Genomic DNA, 26,029 nt, shown 5'->3' on the forward strand with positions numbered 1-26,029 from the left:
TCTTGGTCGGGCAGATCTGTGGCGGTATTTTCAGGTCTGGCGTTTTTTTTCTTGGGCTCATAGTGTGGCATTCCCTGATCTTCCCCAGAAAAATCAAGTAGATTACTTGTTAGAAATTTGACCCAATATTAAAGGGTTCATTTCCAACACCTATTCAATAATTTTATCTATAAATAACACTTCCATAGACAGAATAAAAGTTAAACGGGAGAAAGAGCTAGGTAAATAAAATAAATACAAAAAAAAAACCAACAAAAAAAACAAATGTACTTCTGGAAGAATGGTCAAGAATTCCCATAAACACACCCCTAACCCTTGTGGGAAGCCTTCCCAGAAGAGTTGATGCTGTTATAGCTGCAAAGGGTGGGCCGACATCATATTAAACCCTGTGGATTAAGAATGGGATCTCACTCAAGTTCATAAACATGTGAAGGCAGACGAACGAATACTTTTGGAAATATTGTGTGTGTGTGTGTGTGTGTGTGTGTGTGTGTGTGTGTGTGTGTGTGTGTGTGTACACACACATACATCCACACCCAAGCGCACACATATATACAGAGTGATTCAAAAAGATTCATCCAATTTCAAAATGATTTATTTCACTTGTAAATCATTACAGAACAATGCAGTAAGTTATAAATGGTTAAAGTGAGCATAAAGTTTATTATGTAATTTTACAAATGATCAGTATGAACCTCCTCAACACCAAAATCATCCCGTACTCGATTGAGCATGTCAGGTGTCACTGTACTTTTTTTTTCAGTGCGATTTCGGAGATCATCCAGTGTTATTGGGAGTGGCACATAAACAGAATCCTTAATGTACCCCCACAAAAAAAGTCACACGGCAGGAGATCTGGTGATGCTGCTGACTTTTTTTCTTGGAACACTTGGTACCAACGACAAATGCTCTGAGCTGTTGGAGGTTCACCGCCATACTGACAGTCAGAAACTCTGTGACCCTCTCTTTCAGTTTGTACTTGATTGGTTCCTAGGCGCCTCATGGTTGTAAAAATATGGTTATTTGAAGTTGGATGAATCTTTTTGAATTGGGGTGTGTGTGTGTGTGTGTGTGTGTGTGTGTGTAGGTTAACTTGGCCTGTGTAAGCTCAGTTCAAGACTCTGTGCTTAACTATCACTTTTCTGAAGTTTCGTTGTCATGGAAATCATCACAAAATCAGAAGACTTTTCCTTCTTTCCTTCTTCATCTTTTTAAATTGATCCTAGATAGACAGACTCCATATAACACAGTAAATCACACAGCACTGCAAGCTGCTTTCCCTACATTGTCACATTACTGTGACGGAACAAATGTTTGGTGGGAACCAAGGTCAGTGTGGTGTGTTTCACAGGACGTGAGAACATGATTTTTGATTGGTTGTCACCGATCCGCATCACGGCTCATTTGCATAAAGTCAACCAGGGCTGAACTTCTTTGCGTCACTTGTGATCATCCCTCTGCTGAGTGTCACTGGCTCTTATTCAAAATGAATGACTTACGGCTGCCTTGGCGCTTTCTCGCTGGTGGTGTGCACACAGGGTTAGAGTACACTGGCTGGCTGGGTCAATAAGAAGCACAGCGTAGAATAAAAATGAAAGCTGCCGCGATGGAAAGATGTTTCTCAGTGTTACTAATATACAGTGTAGGTGTAATCTTTTTCTTTTTTTCTGCACATAATGATGATTCACACACAGAAGGTTTAATTCAATCAAATACTTGTCAGAAATGGAGTGTTTGGGGTGTGTGAGTGTAAACACCCCCTGTAGTGTGCAGGGTGAGTGGTTGTCGGGGTTGCGTCATTAGCTGAACCCTGCAGCAGTAGTGAGTGAGCGACTGCACGGCTCCAGGGCTGCTTCACTGGCTCTGTTCAACAAGTTTCATCTGCCACTGCAGAGAAATCTGCTCTACACGGTTCTCTCAATTTAGGCACCTGAAGGCAATCCACAACTGCTCCCACTGCGCCCATTCTGCAGGAAATGGAATGCATTCTCATTGCACTTTTCTTCCCTAGAAATGATTATTATGATTATGTTGAGCTGAGATTATTCTCCGCAGGTACCAGTCCTTAGCACAGCGTCCTACAGGAGGTTCACTGCCATACTGTGAATTTTAGTGCAGGTTCAGTATTTTATTGCTTAATCATCACGTGATCAAGACCCGATCCACAATTTTACAGTATTTAAGGGTCAGTTCAGTCAGCAGAACTAATGTTGCTAACAGTTGATTAACCAGTTAGCATTATGCAAATGCAGTCATGCTAATTGGTGGCTACTAGGTTGTATTTCTTGGTAACAACTTTGGAAACAAATTCTAAAACGTCTCATAACCTTTTCACATGCCGTATTTTATGTTTGACTTTTTTGTTAAATTCAGCAAACACTAATTGTACTTTAAAATCCTTCTTGGAGTGCTGCCACAGAAGAACCACTTTCAGTTCCCTGAAGAATGTTTCAGTGGATGGATATTTTTTCCAAAGAATCCTTTATTGCCTTTATTCGTTTAGAGCTTACTACCATTTCTTTGCCTTTCATTGAAGTTCTAGTTGCAGTGCACCACCCCACTTCTGTATACTGACTCATCACTTTAGTGCCTTTTTGTATGGTCAGCAAAAGCATGATTTTTTTTTTTTTACCCAGTCAGTGTTGAAGTTTCCTCTTGGTTAAAAAGTCTAAAGTCCAGAGGTAAACAGACTGCTCAGCTTTAAGCCCCCTCATCTTATCATACACTCTCAGTGGCGAGATAGCATTGAAGGTGAGGCTATAACCTGTAGTGCACAAATATAGGTGCTTGTGCCCTTGAGGTGTTGCATTATCGAGTGTAGAGCACAGAGATGCGTCATTCCCCACAGATCTGTTGGCCCAGTAAGCACATTCTGAAAGACTGTTGAGCAATTATTTAACCAGCACTGACTCAGGATAAGAGCAGGCTTTGAAAACCCTTTCAGAATCATTCATACTAGACGTGAATGCCGCTGGCCTGTAAGCATTCAGGCAGGCAATTTACCTTAGTTGTCAGTGGTACACTGATGTTAATGTGAGAAATAAACATGCTATAACTATATATATTCACTTCAAAGACCAGCTCAGAATAACTTGATATACAGGTAAATACATTCTGTCTCAAGAACAAAGATTTTTCCTAATGACAGTAGGTGAGGTTAAAACATCTGAGCTTGTGTTTGTACAAATCGTGTATAAGCTTAACATTCACATATCCTTTAGCCTTCTTTATTGCCCTTTTGCTCTCTTGTAAAACTCCATATCGCTGCTTTTAAAAGCATCAGTTGTCTCTGAAATGTGGGCTGCTAAAGACAAATGTCAAGCCTCCCAAAGCTTGAAAGACAAATACGCAAAAGCACATTTTGTAGTTCACAAAATGATTCTACAGTTTGGAAATTATGAAATCAAGCTTAGGAGGTGCAGGCTTGAATCCACAACATGTATCAGATAAAAGCACAAGCTGGAAAAGTTCTGAAGCAGATCTCATTGGACATGTAAGAGTGTTGCTGTCCACTGATATATATGCTGTTCACGTCAGATATATAAACCCTGAAATATTTATATATTTCATTTGGTCCATATGTTCTGTTGAGTGGGTATTTTAAAGCCTATAAATCGCAGTTGTCAGAAGAAAACCTCATCTCCATTTTCCAGGTTTTGACATAATGTGAAAGTAAATTTCGCTTTAAATTTCATGATGAATAGACTAAAAGAAATGACCCAAAATGACTTGGAAAAAATTCTGGTTCCATTGACTTACATTGAAAGTAAAGTAGGTTTTTTCCTTCTTCTGCAAAGTTACCATTTTGGAGATATGAGGTTTTCTTCCGACAACAGCGAAATACTGATATTTACACTTGAAGGCTTTGGAAGTTGCATCTAATGTATATAGTTTTATAAAATATAGTGTCATAAAACTTCGCATTTCCATGTCGTTTATTTACATTGCGTGTGTAAGTGCCTTTAGAGATTTATCATGGAGAACCCACAAAGATCAAAGTCTTGTTTAAAATTAGACAGAAATTGACTATTGTGGACATATTATGTACAACCCCAATTCCAATGAAGTTGGGACGTTGTGTAAAACATAAATAAAAACAGAATATGATGATTTGCAAATCCTTTTCAACCTATATTCAATTGAATACATTACAAAGACAAGATATTTAATGTTCAAATGGATAAACTTTGTTTTTTGCAAATATTCACTCATTTTGAATTTGATGCCTGCAACACATTCCAAAGAAGTTGGGACAGGGGCAACAAAAGACTGGGAAAGTTGAGGAATGCTCAAAAAACACCTGTTTGGAACATTCCACAGGTGAACAGGTTCATTGGAAACAGGTGAGTGTCATGATTGGGTATAAAGGGAGCATCCCTGAAAGGCTCAGTCGTTCACAAGCAAGGACGGAGTGAGGTTCACCACTTTGTGAACAACTGCGTGAGCAAATAGTCCAACAGTTTAAGAACAATGTTTCTCAACATGCAACTGCAAGGAATTTAGGGATTTCATCAACTACAGTCCATAATATCATCAAATGATTCAGAGAATCTGGAGAAATCTCTGCAAGTAAGCGGCAAGGCAAAAAAACCAACATTGAATGCCCATGACCTTTGATCCCTCAGGCGGCTCTGCATTAAAAACCGACATCATTCTGTAATGGATATTCCCACATGGGCTCAGGAACACTTCAGAAAACCACTGTCAGTGAACACAGTTCGTCGCTCCATCTACAAGTGCAAGTTAAAACTCGCCCATGCAAAGTGAAAGCCAGATATCAACAACACCCAGAAACGCCGCTGGCTTCTCTGGGCCCGAGCTCATCTGAGATGGACTGACGCAAAGTGGAAAAGTGTCCTGTGGTCTGACGAGTCCACATTTCAAATTGTTTTTGGAAATCATGGACGTCGATTCCTCTGGGCCAAAGAGGAAAAGGACTGTTATCAGTGCAAAGTTCAAAAGCCAGCATCTCTGATGGTGTGGGGGTGTGTTAGTGACCATGGCATGGGTAACTTGCACATCTGTGAAGGCACCATTAATGCTGAAAGCTACATACAGGTATTGGAGCAACATATGCTGCCATCCAAGCAACGTCTTTTTCAGGGACGTCCTGCTTATTTCAGCAAGACAACGCCAAGCCACATTCTGCACGTGTTACAACAGCGTGGCTTCGTAGTAAAAGAGTGCAGGTACTACCGCCTGCAGTCCAGACCTGTCTCCCATTGAAAATGTGTGGCGCATTATGAAGCACAAAATATGACAACGGAGACCCCGGACTGTTGAACAACTGAAGCAAGAATGGGAAAGAATTCCACCTACAAAGCTTCAACAATTAGTGTCCTCAGTTCCCAAACGCTTACTGAGTGTTGTTAAAAGGAAAGGTGATGTAACACAGTGGTAAACATGCCCCTGTCCCAACTTCTTTGGAATGTGTTGCAGGCATCAAATTCAAAATGAGTGAATATTTGCAAAAAAACAATAAAGTTTATCCATTTGAACATTAAATATCTTGTCTTTGTAGTGTACTCAGTTGAATATAGGTTGAAAAGGATTTGCAAATCATCGTATTCTGTTTTTATTTATGTTTTACACAACGTCCCAACTTCATTGGAATTGGGGTTGTATGTTAATGTACTTCCAGAATTTTAAAAAGAGCTGGTGACACATTTAATAGTGTGAATGGACCTCTAAATTTGTTTAAAAAGTTTACTTGTCAGCGATCTAGTTATAAAATCAGTGGACATTTGTGCCAGTGGTTCATTGGTGACATTTACGTATTTATGCCCAAAATCTGTTTATCAGCTTGTCATTCCCGCATGTGGATTTTGGGAACCTAATAATTTTTCAAGATACATTTTTCTGATGCTCTCACAGTGTATATCTGGCATGGCTGGTAGTGAAGTCATAGGAGAGGTGAGTCAGCACTGAACCATTTAACCTGCCACTGCCCAAGGTAGCGCCGCTCAGCCAGCAATACTGTGGTGCTTTTAGACAGGGCAGAGCTGAGCAGCAAAATGACAAATTTTCCTTGCAGGATCAATAAAGTACAAATCTAGTACTATTAATACTTCAGTTGATAAAGCATAGGTTAAAAATGAGTGATTTCATCGTTAATTCAACAGCAAATTGCTTTCTGGACTATAAATAAAGAACAGGGTAATTAACTAATTATTTAATTATTAAACCAAAACGACATTAGTTTTGAAGTTCATACCTGTGACAACGTCTGAGATCACGAGCATGCATTTTTAAACCTGGCCAGTCTGTGACGTTACTAATAAATCCTAAATTATGATGTATTGGGCATGATGATAAGTGAAATGAATTAATTCAGCCTTTTGCTAATTGTGGAGGTCAGAGCCCGGCTTTTGATTCATGCGCAGTGAATTGTGCAGCCGTGGCTTATTCTGTTTGTGAATTCAACTCAGAAGTGTTTAGGTTCTCGAGGGGATGGAATAAGTACGATAAGGGGCGAAGGAGAGAAACGCTAACTGACAGTTTGATGACCATTATTTCCATGCCAGTTTCCCCCCAATGAGCTGTGTGGTGAAGTGTGTTCATGCTGCTGGAGTAATTGCATGGTGGTATGGCTAATCTGCTCACATTTGCATTGGTGCTGTGTAGGACGAATCACCTTCCTGAGTAACTTTCTCATTACTGCGGCAGAAGCGTTTGCAGGGTTGGCCTGTCAGTCAAATGTGATGCGCTGCTGAGCTAAATAAGCAGTTAAGAGCGAAGTTCCTTAGAGCTTAACAACCACAACAAGCCCAGCCTTGATGCTGTCACACCTTATTGAGGCCGTGCTGTCCATTGTGAGTGGGAGGCTCAGTGTAGTCCAGAGGAAGGTGAAACTCATTCAGTAGCAGTAGGAGACGGCTGCAGGTGCGCAGGTTCAGTCCAATTTAACTTTATTTTTGTTAGCGCTACAAACTCCCACAGATCCCACATACGGCTTGTTTTGATTTCTCCACCAATAGGCTCTAATCAGCAACGCGGACTGTAAATAAAGAGAACGGTTGCTATGGTGTTGCCAGGTTGCTAGGGTCAGCGCTTCGAAGGCTTGTTAATTGCCAATCATCTCATTCCCTGTTGCTGGACCCAGGAGCAGTCCTAGCTTCTCTCCCTGTTTCTCTATCTCTCTCTATCTGTGTATGTAGATCATATATTTCCCTAGCAGTTTCTCTGTAGCCTCTATCACTTTCTCATTCTCTCTCTGTATGTAGAGAGGACCACCATCCAGAGACCTTTCATTTGTTGAATTTCCAGTCAAAGTAGCTGTTAACTGTAAGTTATTCATTTTCAGCAGATCTTTCTAAGGACATCAGATATAAGATAATCCACTTTGGAAGAGGAAGGGGAATGTCAAAGGAAAATAAGAGGGGGAAAAAAACAGTTTTTAAAATTGAAGTTAAGAAAATGATGTAAACATGCAGAGGAGTTGGGACTCCAACCACATGCAAGACCTGGTAGCCCATCAAAACTGCTATGATCAGATAAGCAGCACTTAAAGCTTTCATCTGTGAGAGAGAGGAGAAAATCAAGCTGCTTCAGATCTGAAAACATCCACAGGTGTTTCTGTCCATCCTTCCACTGTGAGAAGACCACTCAGCGCTGTGGGTCTGAAAGGATGTGTAGCCATCAAGATGTTTAGACAAAGAAGCTGCTGGTGTTCTCAGAACAGTGGGCTGTGCACCCCAGAGTCCAGACCTCAACGTCACCTAAACGTGTTTGGGATTATTTGCGAGTTCTGCAACTGAACTTTAGAGGTGTAGAAAAACATCCCAGCGGGTTTCTTTAAAAAACTGAAGGCAAGTCTTGTGAAAAGACTAAATACAGAAAAAAATGAGATTATACTTAGTTGTTGAGGGTTTGGTATAATTGTCTGTTCAATATGTTTGGATTTTTATATTTCCATATTTTATATGGAGATATAAAAATGACTGGTGGATTTTTAATATGATGATTATGATAAAATCGGTGTTCTGAATGCCTCATATTCAAAAAACCATGACCAAATCTCACTGATCAATTAGATGTTCATAGTAATTCTATGTCAAGAATCATCTTGGCCTATAAAATGATAATTACAGTAAATTATTTAATGACTTTTTCTATTTTTTAACTATGTAACTAACTTCTCATTCTTTTCAAAGTGCTTAAAAGTCTGAATAAATCATAAGTTTGCAGAATTTCAGTCTACATTGTATAAATGAGCAAATAACAGTTATTAATATAACAAATGATTCCGAATGCTGTCTAAAAGCTATCACTATAAATCTCTCTCCCTCTTTCTCTCTTTGAGTCAGTTTACATTTTTTTGGCCTCTCTCTCTGTGCTTGGCCTTTTCCCCTCATAGTGAAAGAGCAAGAATATGCAAATATATCATCTCTGTGCAGGAATCTTGCTAATTAGCTTTCTGTAGACAGGCCCTGCTCTCCCCCATCATTCAGTCCCATCTCTTGTGCCTCACAGCTCCAAATGCTGTTCTTTGAGAACGGCGGCTCAGTCGGCCTGCTCCTCAGCCCGTTCCTCTTCTTTTTCCAAGAAGAGAATTCATATGTAGCCCTGAGGTAACTGTCCTTGTTATTAACCTTGACATTAACGTTATTTCAGTGTTTTTCTTTTCTCCACTGAATTTGCCAAAATTAGTGAAGAGGGTTTGTGCTCTGCTGTGGAGCAGGGGGGTGGCCTGTATATTTCAGCACACAGCTAGCACACTGCTGCCCCCCTCAGACATAAAAAGGCATTTTTCATATGGAGATAATTCAAGCGTTATTCCATGTTTTGGGACCTTGGTGTAAAGACAGTGTTATACATACATATTATATACAGAGATATCGGACATAAATTACAGTCGGAACTGCGTATGAGGCTCCATTGCCGCACTCACCTCAGCCTCTTCCTCCATCCTGCCAAAAAATATGGGCCATATAGAAGTAAATCTACCAATCAGCTACTGAAAAATCTGTTTTTGTGTCTTGACCATTTTTGTGGCTATATGGTTCAGTGGCATGGTCTTTGATCTAGAGATCAAGATGGCACTTTTAAGCATTGAAGTGAATGTAAAGAATGTGACGTGAGGGTCTTTTTAAGATTTCCTGCACAAGCAGAAAAAGTGGCAGCCTAATCTGAGATTACATAGCCCACTCATTAAAAAGCTACGACGCTGAGACAGGTTCTGTCAGCCGAGCAGCCCTCTGATGCTTCTGCAGGGGATTATCCTTTTTGCAACTCTCTCTCTCTCTCTCTCTCTCTCTCTCTCTCTCTCTCTCTCTCTCTCTCTCTCTCTCTCTCTCTCTCTCTCTCTCTCTCTCTCTCTCTCTCTCTCTCTCTCGGCTGTCTTTGGAGCCTTCTTACCCCGTCACACAAAAGTAAGACCCAAAACCCCTGACACAAGCCGGATTTCACAGTGTCACAGTAACAGACTCTGCTTGTCACATTGATACATTCATGTTTATGCACTTTTTCGAAGTGCATTGAGATATTAAGATGTGCTTCACAGTAGTAGCCATTTCATTTCCCTTTCACATAACACTAGCCTTATATTGACAGTTGAAAGTGCTGAAATAGTGCAGTAGAGGAGCCTCATTCTCGTCCCAGTGGGCAGAGTCCAGCACAGTTTGGAGATTTCTCTGTTCAAACGCACCTGGTCAAGCCCCTAGTTGATATGCTGATATTTGTTAATCAAGCTGAGTATGAGCCTCAGAGTAGCTCTGGTTATACAGGCTTCCACTGGGCTGTCACACTGTGATATTATGCTTTGTTTCCTGTTTGTACAGCTGTTTTAGTGTTATTGGGCTGGGCACCTTCACAGTTCACAATAAAGACTGAAGATAAAGCGCTATCCTTTCATTAAAAGAGGGGAAGACCAAATACGTGAAGCCATTAACACTGTCAGTAAATAATGCTGTGCAATCAATTTCCTTTTTTTCAAAGACAAATCTCCAAACTGTATAACCACCAATGCATTACTGCTATTTAAAACACTGCATGTACAGTTATGTGCAAAGGTTTGGGGAAATTTTAGGTTTTATATTTTCCATTATGTTAAACGCAAATATAAAGTGCTAATATTTTGTGAGAACACAATTAAAAATGGCACAATTTCAGCGCATAATTTGTATTAATTTGCTGAATTTAACATAATGGGAAAAACTAAAATATTAAAGTGCCATAACTTTTGCACATGCCACACTTTATGGATTCATTTTCCCCAATGTGTTATGCAGTAAATAAACTGTAATTGTGTATTAAAATGCACAGCCGTGTGTTCTCTATAGAGGATGTGGTAACTTTCCAGACTTTTGAATATAACTATGCAAAAGGGTTTTTATGTGTTTTTCTTAATATCATAATAACACCACTAAAGAATAAGTGACTATGATATTAATTTATATATTGCCACATGCCTACTCCTTAATTTAAGGAATAGTGTGGGGTTTTTTTTCTTATTAAAATTAGTAGCGTTACTGAGTCAGATGGAAAATAAAGGGTGAAATATGGTGTGCATGCACTACTGCGAGTCACCCTGTAGATTTGATGGGATTTTGTTGACCACCTCATACATCTTGAAGTATTAACGTCACACGCACACATTCAAAAGAAGATCTGGCTCAATGTTTAGGTCTTTAATGCAAAATCAACATTACACGGGTGAAGATATGATGATCAAATAGTAGATAAGTAGATACTCTTTAGCTGCTGTTTCACAGTATTTAGCTGTGAGCATGATTTCTTTAGTATAGTAGCCTTTATAGTATGTAAAATATGCACTGACTGGCCACTAAAGTACACCTCCCTGTTTCTACTCTCATTGTCCTTTTTATCAGCTCCACTTACTATATAGGTGGGCTTTGTAGTTCTACAATTACAGACTGTAGTCCATCTGTTTCCCTGCATGCTTTGTTGCCCCCCTCTCATCCTGCTCTTCAAAAGTCAGGACCACCACAGAGCAGGTATGATTTGTGTGGTGTTTTAACACTGACATGGTGGTGGCTTGTCAAAGCTGGACTGAGAATAGTCCACCAACTAGAAATATCCAGCTGACAGCATGGCTAACACAAACTGTGCAGCAACAGATGAGCCATCGTCTCTGGCAGAGTGGACCAACAAGGTAGGTGTGTCTGAGTGGACACAGTGTTTGAAAACTGCAGCACTTCCATGTCTGATCCACTCGTTCCAGCACAACACACACTAACGCACCACCACCATGTCAGTGTCATTGCTGTGCTAATAATGATCCACCACCCAAATAATGCCTGCACTGTGGTGGTCCTGACCACTGAAGAACAGGGTAAAAGGGGCTAACAAAGTACGCAGAGAAACAGACGGACTATAGTCTGTAATTATAGAACGGAAAAGTGCACCTATATAGTAAGTGGAGCTAATCAAATAGACAGTATAAAGTGGCTGCTTAGCTGTATATTGTATATTTTATTAATGTATACATATTTTTTGTACTGAATTCAAGAGTAGTAAGCATGATTTGAAGTATGTGATGCATTGTGAATGCAGTTTGCACAGTGCTATGTGGTGGGATATAAGCTTCCATCACTTGTTAGTTATATTAGCCTCGTAGCTCCAGTGCAACATTTAAGGAACCAGACATCAGACACCAAATTGTCTTGGCTGATTGAATACATTTGCGTTAAGGGGAAAATCTATGTAAATTAGATTTTTTATTTTTTTGCCAAGCTGTTCCTTTGATAAGAATAACAGGTGTCATGTATTTGTTCAGAGAAATCACTACACTGCGCTGGACCTGGAGTCGTGTTTTTCAGTCTAACAGACATTTGCAGACTCACTGTTTTCCTTCAAAAGAGTGGGCAGCTGACTGAGCAGGTGGCCCCAACAGCTGCCCTGAAAAATAGGAGATTTCAGATGTTCTGCCTTTTGACAGACATAATAATTTCATTCTGGACTGCGACAAGGATCATTTTTCATGTCAAGGTCAATTATCACTCTTGACCCTCTCCTGTGGCCATTGCTTTGAGGGGAGTGTTTCCTCTTGGAAAACAAATGAGAGTAATTTCAGAAGCTGACGGCTGCTTAGGCCCAGAGGCATGGTTCGGCACAGTGCTCAGGTTGGAGGTAGGCTACTCTTTGTCCCACAGGAATTTTTATAGGTCATTGTGTTCCTTGGCTGCAGCTTGACACACCTGGTTTAACATCACCTCACACACATACATGCTTTAAGGGTGCACGATGAGAATTAGCCGATATTCACTTCTAACATGTGAGTCTAACAAGTTTTTTCCTGTGTAAATTTCCTTCAAGTCACAGGGTTTTTAAGTCAAATGATGCTACATGCACACTACAAATAAGCCAACTCTCCTGCACATTGAAATGTCACATGAAAGTAAGTCTGCTGTTAAACTTCAGTCCAGCAGTTCTATAACACTAACTTCTCAAACCAAATATGGAAATAAAATACACCAGATATATTTTGGTAATGTATGAAAAGGGCCAAAATGCGTTTGTTAAATATATTTGTAAAATGCATTTGTTTGTATTTGTGATATTTTCCCAGTGGTATGCGATTTCAACAAAGTCTACATATATAAATAAATGATACTGACATCTGTGTATTGCATTGTATTTTGCAGGAACCACTCTACCTATACAGTAAGGCGTATGTATACATGTATGTATAAACAGCATATCAAGTCACCGGACTGCACTTACACAGTGCATCAGTATCTACACTCTCACAGCACTTGCATATTAAGTATTAAATATTAATATTTGAACTTAAGATAGTGGAACACAATTTTATTTCAAAAGGTATTCCAAACAATAGAGTGCATTAGGCAGTATTTTAGGCATTTTCATACATTATCAAATGTATTTGATATATGTGATATATACATACATTTCATTTTTCTAGGTGTACTCTACCCATGCATTTTAAAATGTATATTTGGGTAATATAGCAATGTATTCTGCAATACATTTTAGAAGTTTGAATGCATATCGCCCTGTATTTCAATTATACAAATTAAATGAACTCCCGATAAATCATTTGAATGATAACGAGAATGAGTTGCTGTCATTGTGCCAGTCAGCACAGACACAGTTTGCACAGTTTGAGCAGTAGCTGATCAACAGCAGGGGAGAAAAGCAGCTGTGTTGAATTTTTAAATGGTTTCTATGAGGAATGTTATAGTCGGTGTTAAAAATGAAGAGAGGTGCAACACCCAAGAATGTCTGCACTTAAGGTTTGATACAACCTGAAAACCTGAAAAATCCAGCTCAATGTACAGAATACAGCAGAAGCAGAAAGGAAAACCCCTACTAGCATGACCTCAGCGTTTGTAGGCATAGTTTTTAAAATTTTAAAACAATTGTTCTCTGTTATCCAGGATGCTGGATTTCATAGGCGCATACTGTAGATTAAACACTGTAGGGATTTTAGCAGGTTTATTTTATGGATAATGTTTATTTATTCCCAGCTCAGATTTATCCCGTTGAAAGCAGATTTAATCTAATGCTTAGTACATTTAATCAAAAGCATCAATAAAATTCTTTCGGTTTTGGTTCCAGCCTGGAATTTTTAATGTGGTGCAGCACTAGTTTGAACATGTACTTTCATTGAAGTTATTAGGAATTATGACTGTGTTGCTCTACCAAGAGCAAGCGTCATAAATAGATGCCAGGGAAAAAATAAAAAACAAGAAAAATGTAGAAGATGGGCCCTGGAATGAGACGCTTTTAACACAAAGCCATCCTTCTCTGTGTCCTGGCCCATGCAGGCCTCCCACCATAATACAGCATTTCACATAAACACTGAAGAACTGACTCAGTTGTGCTTTCTACTATCTGTAATTGCCTTTCATATCGCTGGATCCTCACGCGTGCCCTCGCAGAACTCCATACTACCTTGCTTCGCTGTTAAATAGGACTGTACAGCCTCTCAGGCTATTTTTAGGTGTAGCTGTAATTACGCTGATAATAATCCGACCATTAGCTTTGGTGGAATGAATATGCTGCCTTCCTCATGGGCTGAATCTGAGATTAGCCTGATCTGGTAACGGTCACACTAACGCTAGCCTTGTGTTTAGCATCCTGTCCACATGGCCTATTATTTACACTTGAGCGTGCAAATGGCCATTCCTGCTGCTGGTAGCGGGGCTAGGCGGGGGGCTTGTTCTGCAGGGGAATAGGAGAAGGCCCTAATTGAGCGCTCACAAGACAAACCTGGCAGCCTGGATGGCTGCACTTTTTGACCTTGAAGTAATCAGCAAGTGTATCTGTGTGATTGGCTGTGGCTCTGCCTCTGTCGGTGTTGTATGGATGGAAATCATGAAATCTCAAGTCTGACTGCGCTGAAGCAGCCATTTCAGTTTGGTTTAAAGCCAACAGGAGATTGCAATTTTGCACATGCTTTACCATTATTATGTTTGTGAAATCAATAGCTAATTGTGAAACAGTTTATTGTACATTTTTATTTTTAAATTTTTAATGTGTGTGTGAATTTTAGTTTGGCCCTTAAGCCATAGCCTGTATTTGGGCGTGTGTTTCCAGTTTTCACTGTTGTAATTACATTAACGCTGTACTGATTACTAATTAAATTCAATTACTCAGTAAAAAAAAAATTAATGTCTCAGTGAATTCTCAGTGAATCAGCTTGATTAACTGGCAGTTGGCATGATGGTAATGAGCTGTGATAATTCGTGGAGGGCCAGTAACATTATGGGCTGGTTACTATGGCCTAATTTATAAAAACCTCAAGTAGAAACCCAAGAATGTATGGCCAAACTGTAAACAACTAAGCCTATATTGATAGTAATTAAGGGTGCACATCACCGGTCTCCTCCTCAAGTGGTGCAGCCCTGGTTTACTGATAGTAATTGGTCAGTCCCTGATTCTAGTGAAGTGGAAGAGTTTAGCTTGTTCCAGTGTTCACATTTGCCAGCTTATCTTCCTTTTTCTTCCTTTTTTGTGTACTTATTTATTTGTTTTTAAAGAAGGCGCGTGTGTGTGTGTGTGTGTGTGTGTGTGTGTGTGTGTGTGTGTGTGTGTGTGTGTGTGTGTGTGTGTGTGTTCACACAAGGTTCAAATTGTTGGAAGGATTTTCTGGACTTCCAATAAATATAAAATGACCCCCATAAGAGAGACAAAATTGAACATGAAGGGGTCCTGTGTTATTTGTTATTTCCTTGAATAAATTGGACATTTCTGACAAAATCGCTGCCCTCACACGAGCTGACCAGCTTCTGTTCTATTGGTTTTTTTAATTGCATTCTACATTAGATTCCTCTCCCTGAAAAGACTGTAAATTCACCCAGCCCAATTTCATAACGTGACATTTTAGGCTGTTTGAAATCATGCAATAATGTTCTCACTAGCCGGCTGCCTAATGCCTCATGCCTAGTAATACTTGTCCTATTGGTCTCCAGTACAGTAGTATTCCCCTTAAGAAAATGGCAAAAAATACAAAAAATACTATTCAAGACTGTGAAATAAAGAATAATAATAGCTAGTTACACTACACGGCCAAAAGTATGTTGACACATGATTATTATAACCTATATGAGGTTGTTGGACGTCCCTTTACAAAACCCTGAGAATACATTTTTCCACTTTTCACATTACAGTAACAGTAAACATGATTTATCGCGCAGTCCTAGTATCTAGCACATCTATGGTTTGCTAAAATTGCATTAAGATTTTTGCTTCTGAGCTGCATTCTTATAAATAAAGGTTTCTAAATCATTCTGAGCAAACAGTTCTAGAACAGATACTAGAACAGAGCTTTTCAATTATGTGGAGGTTCTTTAAACTTCATTTAATATTTTTTAACAATGTGACCTGCTAAAATACAATGCAGAGCATGTAGAAAGGGATTAAAAATAAGCAAAGTAATGCAGAAATAAAGAGAAAGCCAAATTAAAATGACAGCAAAAGGTTACCTATTATTAAGAAATGACCAAACGACTGCATTAATGCTTTGATTGTCACTACAGGAATGAACAGTAGATGTGCTTTGTGAATTCTCACCGTGTTGCACTCCAGACGAGCTATATTGTAAAATGAAGCAATTCAGAACTACTTTAGATGAGTATCTAGTGTAAACCATAGCTGCAAAAAAAAACTTACTGCTGGGATAAAACTGAACAGTGGTGGAAGGGAGGTTAGGGTATTTCTTAACTTGCCTTGTAGTCTGATCACTATCACATCTCTTCCTGTTCTGTAGCCTTCTGTGCCGTCTTATTTATTTATTTTTAAGCAAATATTGTCTCTAATAGATAGTCAAGTGCATCAACAGATTCCTGTCAAACAGCCTTATATCCCCATATCAACAGTACAAGGCTTCTGCCAGAGCCTGAGTAGGAAGGCACAAATCGAACTGTTATATGCATCATTGTCAAGTGGGTTTTTATGTATGTATGTATGTATGTATGTATTTATTTATTTAAGCATCCTTGTTTTTCCTGCACAATATGTTGGAAACTTTGAAAAGCATGTACATGCTTTATGGTCCTTTTGTATTAATTCATTATTTCTTCAACATTGGTTACTGTTAATTGTCAAAATCAGTAACTTATTTGATTCCTAATGTGATCGGTGGTGACAGGCCTAAATATATGCCTATATATGCAGATATTAGTTTCATAGTGTTTACTAAATAATTTATAGTAGTTTGTGAAGTCTTCAGATTAATACCAAATTAAAAGCCAAAGGTTTAAGGTATTAGGTTTTTTTTGTGTGTGTGTGTGTGTGTGTGTGTGTGTGTGTGTGTGTGTGCTCATTTGCAGTGTTGTGATGTTATTCTGTTTTTCATTATGCAATGTTTTTTACTTTTTCCAGCCCACCAAAGCCAGTGGTTGTGGTCTCTGGAGTAGTGACTAAGGTAGGTCACCTTTATCCATTCACAGTGATATAAATCATGTACTGCGCACCAGTATAATCTAATGTCTGATGTGATCAGAAGGTTTTGATTTCTGCAGGTGGTCCAGCTTTACCAGGCTTTGCACTTTCTTCAGAATGTCCTTAGACATATGCTGAGAAACTGCACATAATGCATAATTCACATGCTGTGTGACGTGCCCTCTGGGTTTCTGCCAGTCTCTGTAAATGTCTTAGCTCTGTGTGTGTGTGTGTGTGTGTGTGTGTGTGTGTATGTATAGGTAAGGTACCGTGTTTCACCTCTTCTCTCTGGAGAGTCCAGATGCTCACATGAAAGAACTGAAAAGGGAGGCTGTGCTTCTCTTGAAGGATCAAAGAAAGCCCATGGAAGGCATTGGGAACAGTCAATGTCAGGGCTGCATTGCACAGCTCTAGTAGTTTTCTGCTTCAGTGAAGACCCTCATTCAGCTTTTCTGAAGAAGTGGTGTGCAAGGGTGTAGTCAGCTAACATACACTGCTGAGTCTGAAATGTATCGAAATGACAAGAGAAATCTTGAAGTTCGGTAAAAAAAACTGTGGAAGTTGCTTTGGTTTCTAGTAGCTGCATAATATGGACATAAAGGGAGATGTTTGATAAAGCTGTTAGATGTCACAGTAACTATATGAGAAGTGAAAGACTTTTTCCTGTGTAAACAGACATCTGACTAACCTCTCCCTTAAGAAAATGGCAAAAAATACAAAAATACTATTCACGACATAAAATAAAGAATAATAATAGCTAGTTACACTACACGGCCAAAAGTATGTTGACACATGATTATTATAACCTATATGAGGTTGTTGGACGTCCCATCACAAAACCCTGAGAATACATTTTTCCACTTTTCACATTACAGTAACAGTAAACATGATTTATCGCGCAGCCCTAGTATCTAGCACATCTATGGTTTGCTAAAATTGCATTAAGATTTTTGCTTCTGAGCTGCATTCTTATAAATAAAGGTTTCTAAATCATTCTGAGCAAACAGTTCTAGAACAGATACTAGAACAGAGCTTTTCAATTATGTGGAGGTTCTTTAAACTTCATTTAATATTTTTTAACAATGTGACCTGCTAAAATACAATGCAGAGCATGTAGACAGGGATTAAAAATAAGCAAAGTAATGCAGAAATAAAGAGAAAAAGCAAAATTAAAATGACAGCAAAAGGTTACCTATTATTAAGAAATGACCAAACGACTGCAATAATGATTTGATTGTCACTACAGGAATGAACAGTAGATGTGCTTTGTGAATTCTCACCGTGTTGCACTCCAGACGAGCTATATTGTAAAATTAAGCAATTCAGAACTACTTTAGATGAGTATCTAGTGTAAACCATAGCTGCAAAAAAAAACTTACTGCTGGGATAAAACTGAACAGTGGTGGAAGGGAGGTTAGGGTATTTCTTAACTTGCCTTGTAGTCTGATCACTATCACATCTCTTCCTGTTCTGTAGCCTTCTGTGCCGTCTTATTTATTTATTTTTAAGCAAATATTGTCTCTAATAGATAGTCAAGTGCATCAACAGATTCCTGTCAAACAGCCTTATATCCCCATATCAACAGTACAAGGCTTCTGCCAGAGCCTGAGGCTGAGGAGTGAGTGTTTGTTTTGGCATGTACACACTTTGTTCCACCCCAGCTGTTAACATTGTCAGTAGTGTCTGATGCATGATGTGCTCACTCACTCACTCACTCACTCACTCACTCACATACATACATACATACATACATACATACATACATACATACATACATACATTTCAAACCAGTGTCTAATTAGACCATAACCTCAGATGACGTCCCTCCACTGCAGGGCTGCTAGGCAGACTCGTCGTTGTAGAAAATTACAGTGTACCACTCAGTTTAAAATAGGCCTCAATTTCATAATAAGAGGGTCAGTGATCAACAAAATTACTGTGGAAAAATTCTTTTATTTTTAGCTGTTAAACCCCAAATTTTTTCAAAATCGTCATTAAGAGAAGTGGCAAAACAATAAGACATTCAAATATGTGTTAAAGAGTAGTAATAGGCTCGCATATCCCTCCAGCCAAAAGACCAGGTTTAATTCTGTTGTAAACATGCTTACTCCCATCCTACAGCAGTGCTACACTAGTCTGTAGAGTGAAGTTTTGAGGTTATAGACATGGAAACCCCTGTCTTTTGAAAAATAACCACTGCTTCAGTGAATTTTTGGGGGTTTTTGTAATGAGCTGGTGAATGCAGAAGGACGATAGACAACAAACATTAATGACAAAGATTACTATGCTGTGATTATCTTACTGCAACCCTGTACACTCATGCAAAAGTTCAGGCACCCCGGTCAAACTCTGCTTCTGCACACTTTAGTGCACAATTACTGTTAATTTGTTACTACCTGATGTAAAAAGCACTATATAAATCAACTTTGACTTGACTATTTGCAGAATTTAACATATTGGGGAAACAGTTATGTTACATTTCAAATTTATGATATGTCTAATTCAACAAATAGAAATTGTGCACTAAAATATGCATCTGCCATATTTAAGTGGCTTCGCTGTAGAGGATGTTTTCAATTAATAAAACACGTCATTTGAACAGGGTTCAAGCATTGCATATGACTAACTGCAGGGACTACCTTTAAATCATCACTACAGTGGAGAGAACAGTTTACTCAAGACAGATGACTTAGGAGGACAACAAGCTAAAAGCTGTGGCACATCGGTTACATTGTGGTGCCTTAGGCGCCATTTATGCTGGAACCTGAAAATTTCGAATGAAAAGCTGACCATGTTAAAGAAAGTTTCCGGATGGAGATGTGAGGAAAGCGGTTAGAAGTTAGACCAAAAGTTTAAACCAAAGCAAAATAAGTCTGCGTTTTTGTTTATCTATATAGTTTACATTTAGCCTATACTAGTAAATTAGTACAAACTGAGACATATTAACAGTCAAGACGGTAAAACAGACATAAAACATTGTGGCTCCCAAGGCGGATTGATTTTTGTTGTAAGGACAAAATGGCTCTTCTTTACACTTGGGTTGCCGACCCCTGGTGTAACACAACAAATAACCTATTAAAGTTTTGTTTTAGATCAGAATGAGCCTTAAGGATGTTTACTATGCAAGCAGTTCTGCAGCAATGTTTTGTCATGGATCATTTCTTATGAACACTAATATAATAGTTTATTTTTACTGTAATGTTAATGAATCAGTACTTTTGATTGCAAGTAAAATTATATTTTGGCAAAGATGGGAACATATTAATAGCTGAATGTGCTGAAGAAGCTTTATAACCTTTGTTAAACTCCGTCTGACACACTTTCATGTACATGCACTAACTTGCACTCTCAGATAGTGAAATAAAGGTGTCTGAGTTGTGCTGATTGTCCTCTTCTTGTGCTGCGCCTGTATACGAGCGCTCAGGTTGCATTGTGCATTCCTGCTGCGTTTCAGAGGGTTTTCATGTTTTATTTATCTGAGGACCTGTGACTCCCGCCCAGCAGAGCGCTGGTATTAATTAGGCTGAGGCTAATCTGGCTCCACCAGAGTGTGTGCGTGTATGTATGTGTGTTTGTTTGCTTGCTTGGGGAACATTTATGAGCCGTGGCCTTGCTCTGGGCCATCAGCACCTTTTGCTTTAGAGAAGATCTAAATCTGCACTTGTATTGAAGTGTCTTGATCTGCAATTACAGCACACAGGCATGATCAGAATGCGCTCGCAGAATTTGGCTCGTTTCTGTCTCATAGAACATCTTGCATGATGGCCTTCCTGAGTCACTGAATGTATTTGTGTCCCCCAAACATTGCACTGCATTTCTCAGTAGAGCTTAATTCAGGTCTGAAGTTTCTGAAACTGAATACAGCCCAATAGGGTTTTTTTGTTTGATTTTGACTTGACCCGAAACACAGTCTGAACCTGAGCTGAGCCCAAGAAAATTGTGTGCAAACCCCACATGACAATGTCAAGTTTTGCGTCAGAAACGGACCACACAGCAAAATTCTGTCTGAAACTGACCCAAAACAGCCCATCATCAAAAGTGTAAATAAAACCTTTCCAATTATAGGAACAGCAATGACTCACATTCGCTCACAAATTTAAATCATTTGACAAGTTAATAGGCTGTCCAAAATTTAATCTAAATCCTGCTTTGACCACTTTTAACGGGGGTTGAATATATTTGCGAGTGGCTGCAGATATATAAGCATTCCACAAACATCCATCCATTTTCTAATCCGCTTCCCTGTCAGGGTCGCGGGGGGGTGCTGGAGCCTATCCCAGCAGTCTTCGGGCGGAAGGCAGGATACACCCTGGACAGGTCGCCAGTCCATCGCAGGGCAGACAGACAGACAGACACAGACAGTCAATTTAGCATGTCCAATCGACCTGACTGCATGTCTTTGGACCGTGGGAGGAAACCGGAGAACCCGGAGGAAACCCATGCAGACACGGGGAGAACATGCAAACTCCACACAGAGAGGACCCCGGTCACCCGGCCAGGGAATCGAACCCAGGCCCTCTTTGCTGTGAGGCGACAGCGCTACCCACCACGCCACTGTGCCGCCTGCATTCCACAAACAGTATTATGAAAATTGAATATGATAAATTTCTTTTGCATTCCATAATGTAAGCATTATAGTATCCTTACATTACGGAATGCAAAAGAAATTTATCATATTCAGTTTTCATAATACAGCCACTTGCACAAATTTAGAGAGTATAACTGTTCACAACAGTACAAGTAAAAAATGGTTTTATAGTAATACTGGAAATGGTGATGATTGTCAAGGTAGTTGAATACTTTTGTGGCAGATCAATGTGATGGGAAAGTCCATTACAGAGATACAATTCCTGCCTACATGTAAATTCCATGTAATCCAACTCCAAAGGTACTCTTGTGAGCCCCAGTTCCAATTTAGAGAGCAGCCTCGAGAGCATCCGTCTTCTCAGAGTGTCCTGTGAAGACAGAAAAGCTGAAGAGCCTGAAAGATGTTTAATGTCTGAAGAGTTTAATGCCTCTTAAAGCTCCCTGACAAAATTTTTACATGACATGGTTGTAAATACACTGCCTAGTGCCTGAGATGTTTTCTGATAGTTGTGATAAAGTTTTGGCCTAAAACATATTTTAATACTTTTGTTTTAATCCATTCGTGGTGAAGGGATACATGCAGGGTGTTATGGGGCAAAACAGTCCCCAAAGGAAACGTATTTTTTCAGATTTATGACTACCACCAACATTGCACATAGAATTCTGAAGACATGGGTAGGTTCACTGGTGGTTTTGAAGGGTAAATAAGTAAATAAAAAGGCTGTGTTTGTGTTGTAGCCATCATGACTCCGGGTTCATATCACCACCACTGAAGAGAAATATGACTTGGCAAATTTCTCTCGAATGATGCATTTCACATCAAACCACTATGAATTGCTGTGTTCGCATCTCAAACATTTATTTATGTAGAATTTGTAGAGTTACCTTTTAAGGCAGATTAAATGCAGCTATGTATAAATGTGCTATGTATTGAATGAAAAATGAAGTAATGAACAAGAGAGGTGCCCAAAGAAGTTCCAAAAGACCACTGTCGGCAATAGAGTTGATGGAAAATGTGGCTTTATCGTTGGCAACGATTGATAAACGCCACAAAAACTGCTTGTGTTGATGACCATCAAAAGGTCAAACATTCAGACACAGTCACATATCAAAATACTGTATGTTTTATCTCTGACCTGTCCTGGCTACTGTTGACTGATCTTACAGTTAACTTGGCCAGCTACTACCCCTGGCTAGCTGGCTCAAGCCAAACAGCTGTAACGTAGCTTGATACTTTAAGAGACAAATCAACTTTACCAGGGGCGTCCAAGCTTATCCGCAAATGGCCGGTGGCTGCAGGTTTTCATTGCAATAAAGCAGGAGCACACATACTCAGCTCTCTGAAGATGGAGGCTGACTGAGTAACAGTGGAGTCAGGTGTGCTCTGCTGTCTAAAGACTGAGGCAGACTGAGTAAGAGTGGAGTCAGGAGTGCTCTGCTGTCTGAAGACTGAGGCAGACTGAGTAAGAGTGGAGTCAGGAGTGCTCTGCTGGCTGAAGACTAAGGCAGACTGAGTAAGAGTGGAGTCAGGAGTGCTCTGCTGGCTGAGTAAGAGTGGAGTCAGGAGTGCTCTGCTGCCTGAAGACTGAGGCAGACTGAGTAAGAGTGGAGTCAGGCGTGCTCTGCTGGCTGAAGACTGAGGCAGACTGAGTAAGAGTGGAGTCAGGAGTGCTCTGCTGTCTGAAGACTGAGGCAGACTGAGTAAGAGTGGAGTCAGAAGTGCTCTGCTGGCTGAAGACTAAGGCAGACTGAGTAAGAGTGGAGTCAGGTGTGCTCTGCTGGAGTGAAATGAAAACCTGCACCCACACCGGCCCTTTGTGAACAAGACTGGACACCCCTGAAGTGCACACTGAAGCCCGTAGCAGAGTATTAAAGAGGACATTTTATTGTTGATGAATATTAAAAGTCCTTCAGTTTAAGTTGCCGATATTTGTCGCTAATCCACTGAACGTTAGCTATTAGCTAAACTAGCAGTACACTTCAGTACAGATTCAGTGTAAATGAAATGGATAAGCGCTGCCAGCATGATTAACGATGAGTTAACGATGTTAAGCTTGACTAGCAAATTATTCTTACAATTTAGATCAACTGGAGTTCAGTGGTTTTAACCTTCCTCACCTGCCGATGTTCGTCTTCGTCCGCCATGTTTGTGTTCTGGAGAGGGGCTTTTCATACTGGGTGCTCAGCCACACCACCAGGAGCCATCAGCCGTCAGCCTGCCCAGGGGCTCCCGAGTGGCGCAACCGTCTAAGCGTTGGCCCTCTCATCAGGAGATTGCGAGTTGCGTCCCTGGTGATGCTACAGCTGTCCGTAGCCGGACAACTACACTGGGGAGAGAATTGGTTTAAAAAAAAAAAAAAACCTAACCCATGAGCCTGCCCACCAATGCCCGCCCCCAAGCTGTCAAAACCACCCCCATTCCCGCCCCCAAGCTGTCAAAACCACTCACATGCCCACCCCAAGCTGTCAAAACCACCCACATGCCCACCCCAAGCTGTCAAAACCACCCACATGCCCGCCCCCAAGCTGTCAAAACCACCCACATGCCCGCCCCCAAGCTGTCAAAACCACCCACATGCCTGCCCCCAAGCTGTCAAAACCACCCACATGCCTGCCCCCAAGCTGTCAAAACCACCCACATGCCCGCCCCCAAGCTGTCAAAACCACCCACATGCCTGCCCCCAAGCTGTCAAAACCACCCACATGCCCGCCCCCAAGCTGTCAAAACCACCCACATGCCCGCCCCCAAGCTGTCAAAACCACCCACATGCCCGCCCCCAAGCTGTCAAAACCACCCACATGCCCGCCCCCAAACAAAAATTTCACTCAAATGCAGAAAACAGTCAAATTCATGTTGCGCGAGCACAACTATCGAATCGAGAGGGGAATAAAGGCGTTTTGCGCGCAATGTGATGATCAATACGCACGCAGGACTTCTTTCTGTGCTCACGAATTTCACAATTACGCTCGCGGGAAGGATATTTACTCGCGCAAATTGTGTTTTTGTGCCCCCTAGTTTTGACACTAATGTGGCGCCATACAAACCCTTTATGAACTGAATTCAGAGCAATAGATGAAGGTAATCGCTGATCTCAACAGCGCTTTGGCCCTGAAGGCCCCAGTTTGACATGCCTGCTTTAGTCTAAGCATAACACAAATGTTATGAATAATTTCTTTGTCTGGTTATATGCTTTGGTTTAGATTCATATTCTTGCTTTTCTGTTGTTGTCTGGCTGTGTAAGTTTACTAGTCAGCTGGCAGAGTAATGATATTGGATTAGCAGTAATGTATAACAGCTAAAGTAGCAAATCAAATGTGGTTCTGAGATTTCTAAGCATTTAAAAGCGTTTTATTGTAATGGCTTTTAAACCCACTTGGATATAATATTATCCCCTTTAGTGCCTCTGTTTGGCACCTGTGTTAAATATATTGAAACTGCATTTATTTCTACTGTTTCATATTTGTCTCATGGGCAGATTTAGCTGAACTAGACAGCTGAACTCGAGTCTATTCTCTGCTCAGAACACTTTCACTGTCTGTATCATGAGCCGCCTGAAAGTCTACCTTAATACCTTTACACTACAAGAGCATCCTTTCTTTCTGTTGGGGTAAATAAAGTTTAGCATTAGAGTTCGGATATAACGTTATTTAAAAATAGATCAATTTCAGGTTAATCTCATTCTGTAGGTATGCTTGTAAATTAGTTTAGCCTGTCCAGCTCAGTTTCTTGGACAGCAAACAGGGACATGCATAGATTCTTCATAGATTGTCTGTGCAAAAAAAAAAAAAAATCAGATGTACTCAATTTTCTCCCCAGATGTTGGTAATGAGCCAAGATGATTAGTGTCCAATGTCTTTAGTTTTTGCAATGTAGCAAATAAGCAGTGGAAGCTCAGGTAAAACTTGGGGGGCACAGTCAGTGGCTCAAGTCTGAAAGTGTAAAAATTGTTCCTTTTTATTATTTTTTTAAATATTATTGCTCTGATCCAAGCTGCTTGTTATTATGCTCCTCAGGGGGATAAGGACTTCACCCCAGCTGCTGCTCAAGTGGCCCATACAAAACCTGTGCCAGCGGTGCAAAAGCTCCCCCCGGCCCACCACATCAACCAGCACATTCACCAGCCCCGCAAGTGAGGCTCCACCCCCCTCTTCCCGCACCGGCACTAGCGCACCAGCCGTGTCCAGGACCACACCTGCCAACCCTCCCCAACCCAGCGCTCAGGTTACCAGGGATCTCCTGGCTTTAAGCATTCCGCAAGACCCCATCTGTTCGTGCCTGCAAGCATCCTGCCTTGACCAATATCATGACAAACTGCTCTACTATATTGCCCTATTCTGTTCCCTTTCGTAGATCCTTACAACACTAAATTTTGAGGGCTTCATCACCAAACGCAGATTTGCCTAGTTAATTCTGTGGGTGTATTTAATAAGCGGTTCAATTGAGCTTTATTTTTTCTGTTTTAGACCAATCGTTTCTGGAATTATGTAAATTGTATGTCTTTTGTGACACCAGTGGAAGATATATTGATTTTAGGCATTAGGTGTGGCTGAATAAAGAGTTAATATAAAATCA

At 40.2% G+C, this 26,029-nt stretch overlaps 1 protein-coding gene across 1 annotated transcript in view; it reads left to right on the forward strand.

Annotated features, from left to right (window-relative positions):
- LOC119262336 (death-associated protein) overlaps window positions 1-26,029 on the forward strand; it is a 36,089-nt gene extending 10,060 nt beyond the window's left edge. Inside the window, exons 3-4 of the mRNA XM_037533768.1 lie at window positions 16,810-16,852; window positions 25,471-26,029. Coding sequence (XP_037389665.1) covers window positions 16,810-16,852; window positions 25,471-25,590 — 163 coding nt within the window. The 3' untranslated portion in view covers window positions 25,591-26,029. The remainder of the gene's footprint in view (window positions 1-16,809; window positions 16,853-25,470) is intronic.

This window comes from Pygocentrus nattereri, chromosome 24, assembly GCF_015220715.1.
Source record: "Pygocentrus nattereri isolate fPygNat1 chromosome 24, fPygNat1.pri, whole genome shotgun sequence".
Taxonomy (NCBI): Eukaryota; Metazoa; Chordata; class Actinopteri; order Characiformes; family Serrasalmidae; genus Pygocentrus; species Pygocentrus nattereri.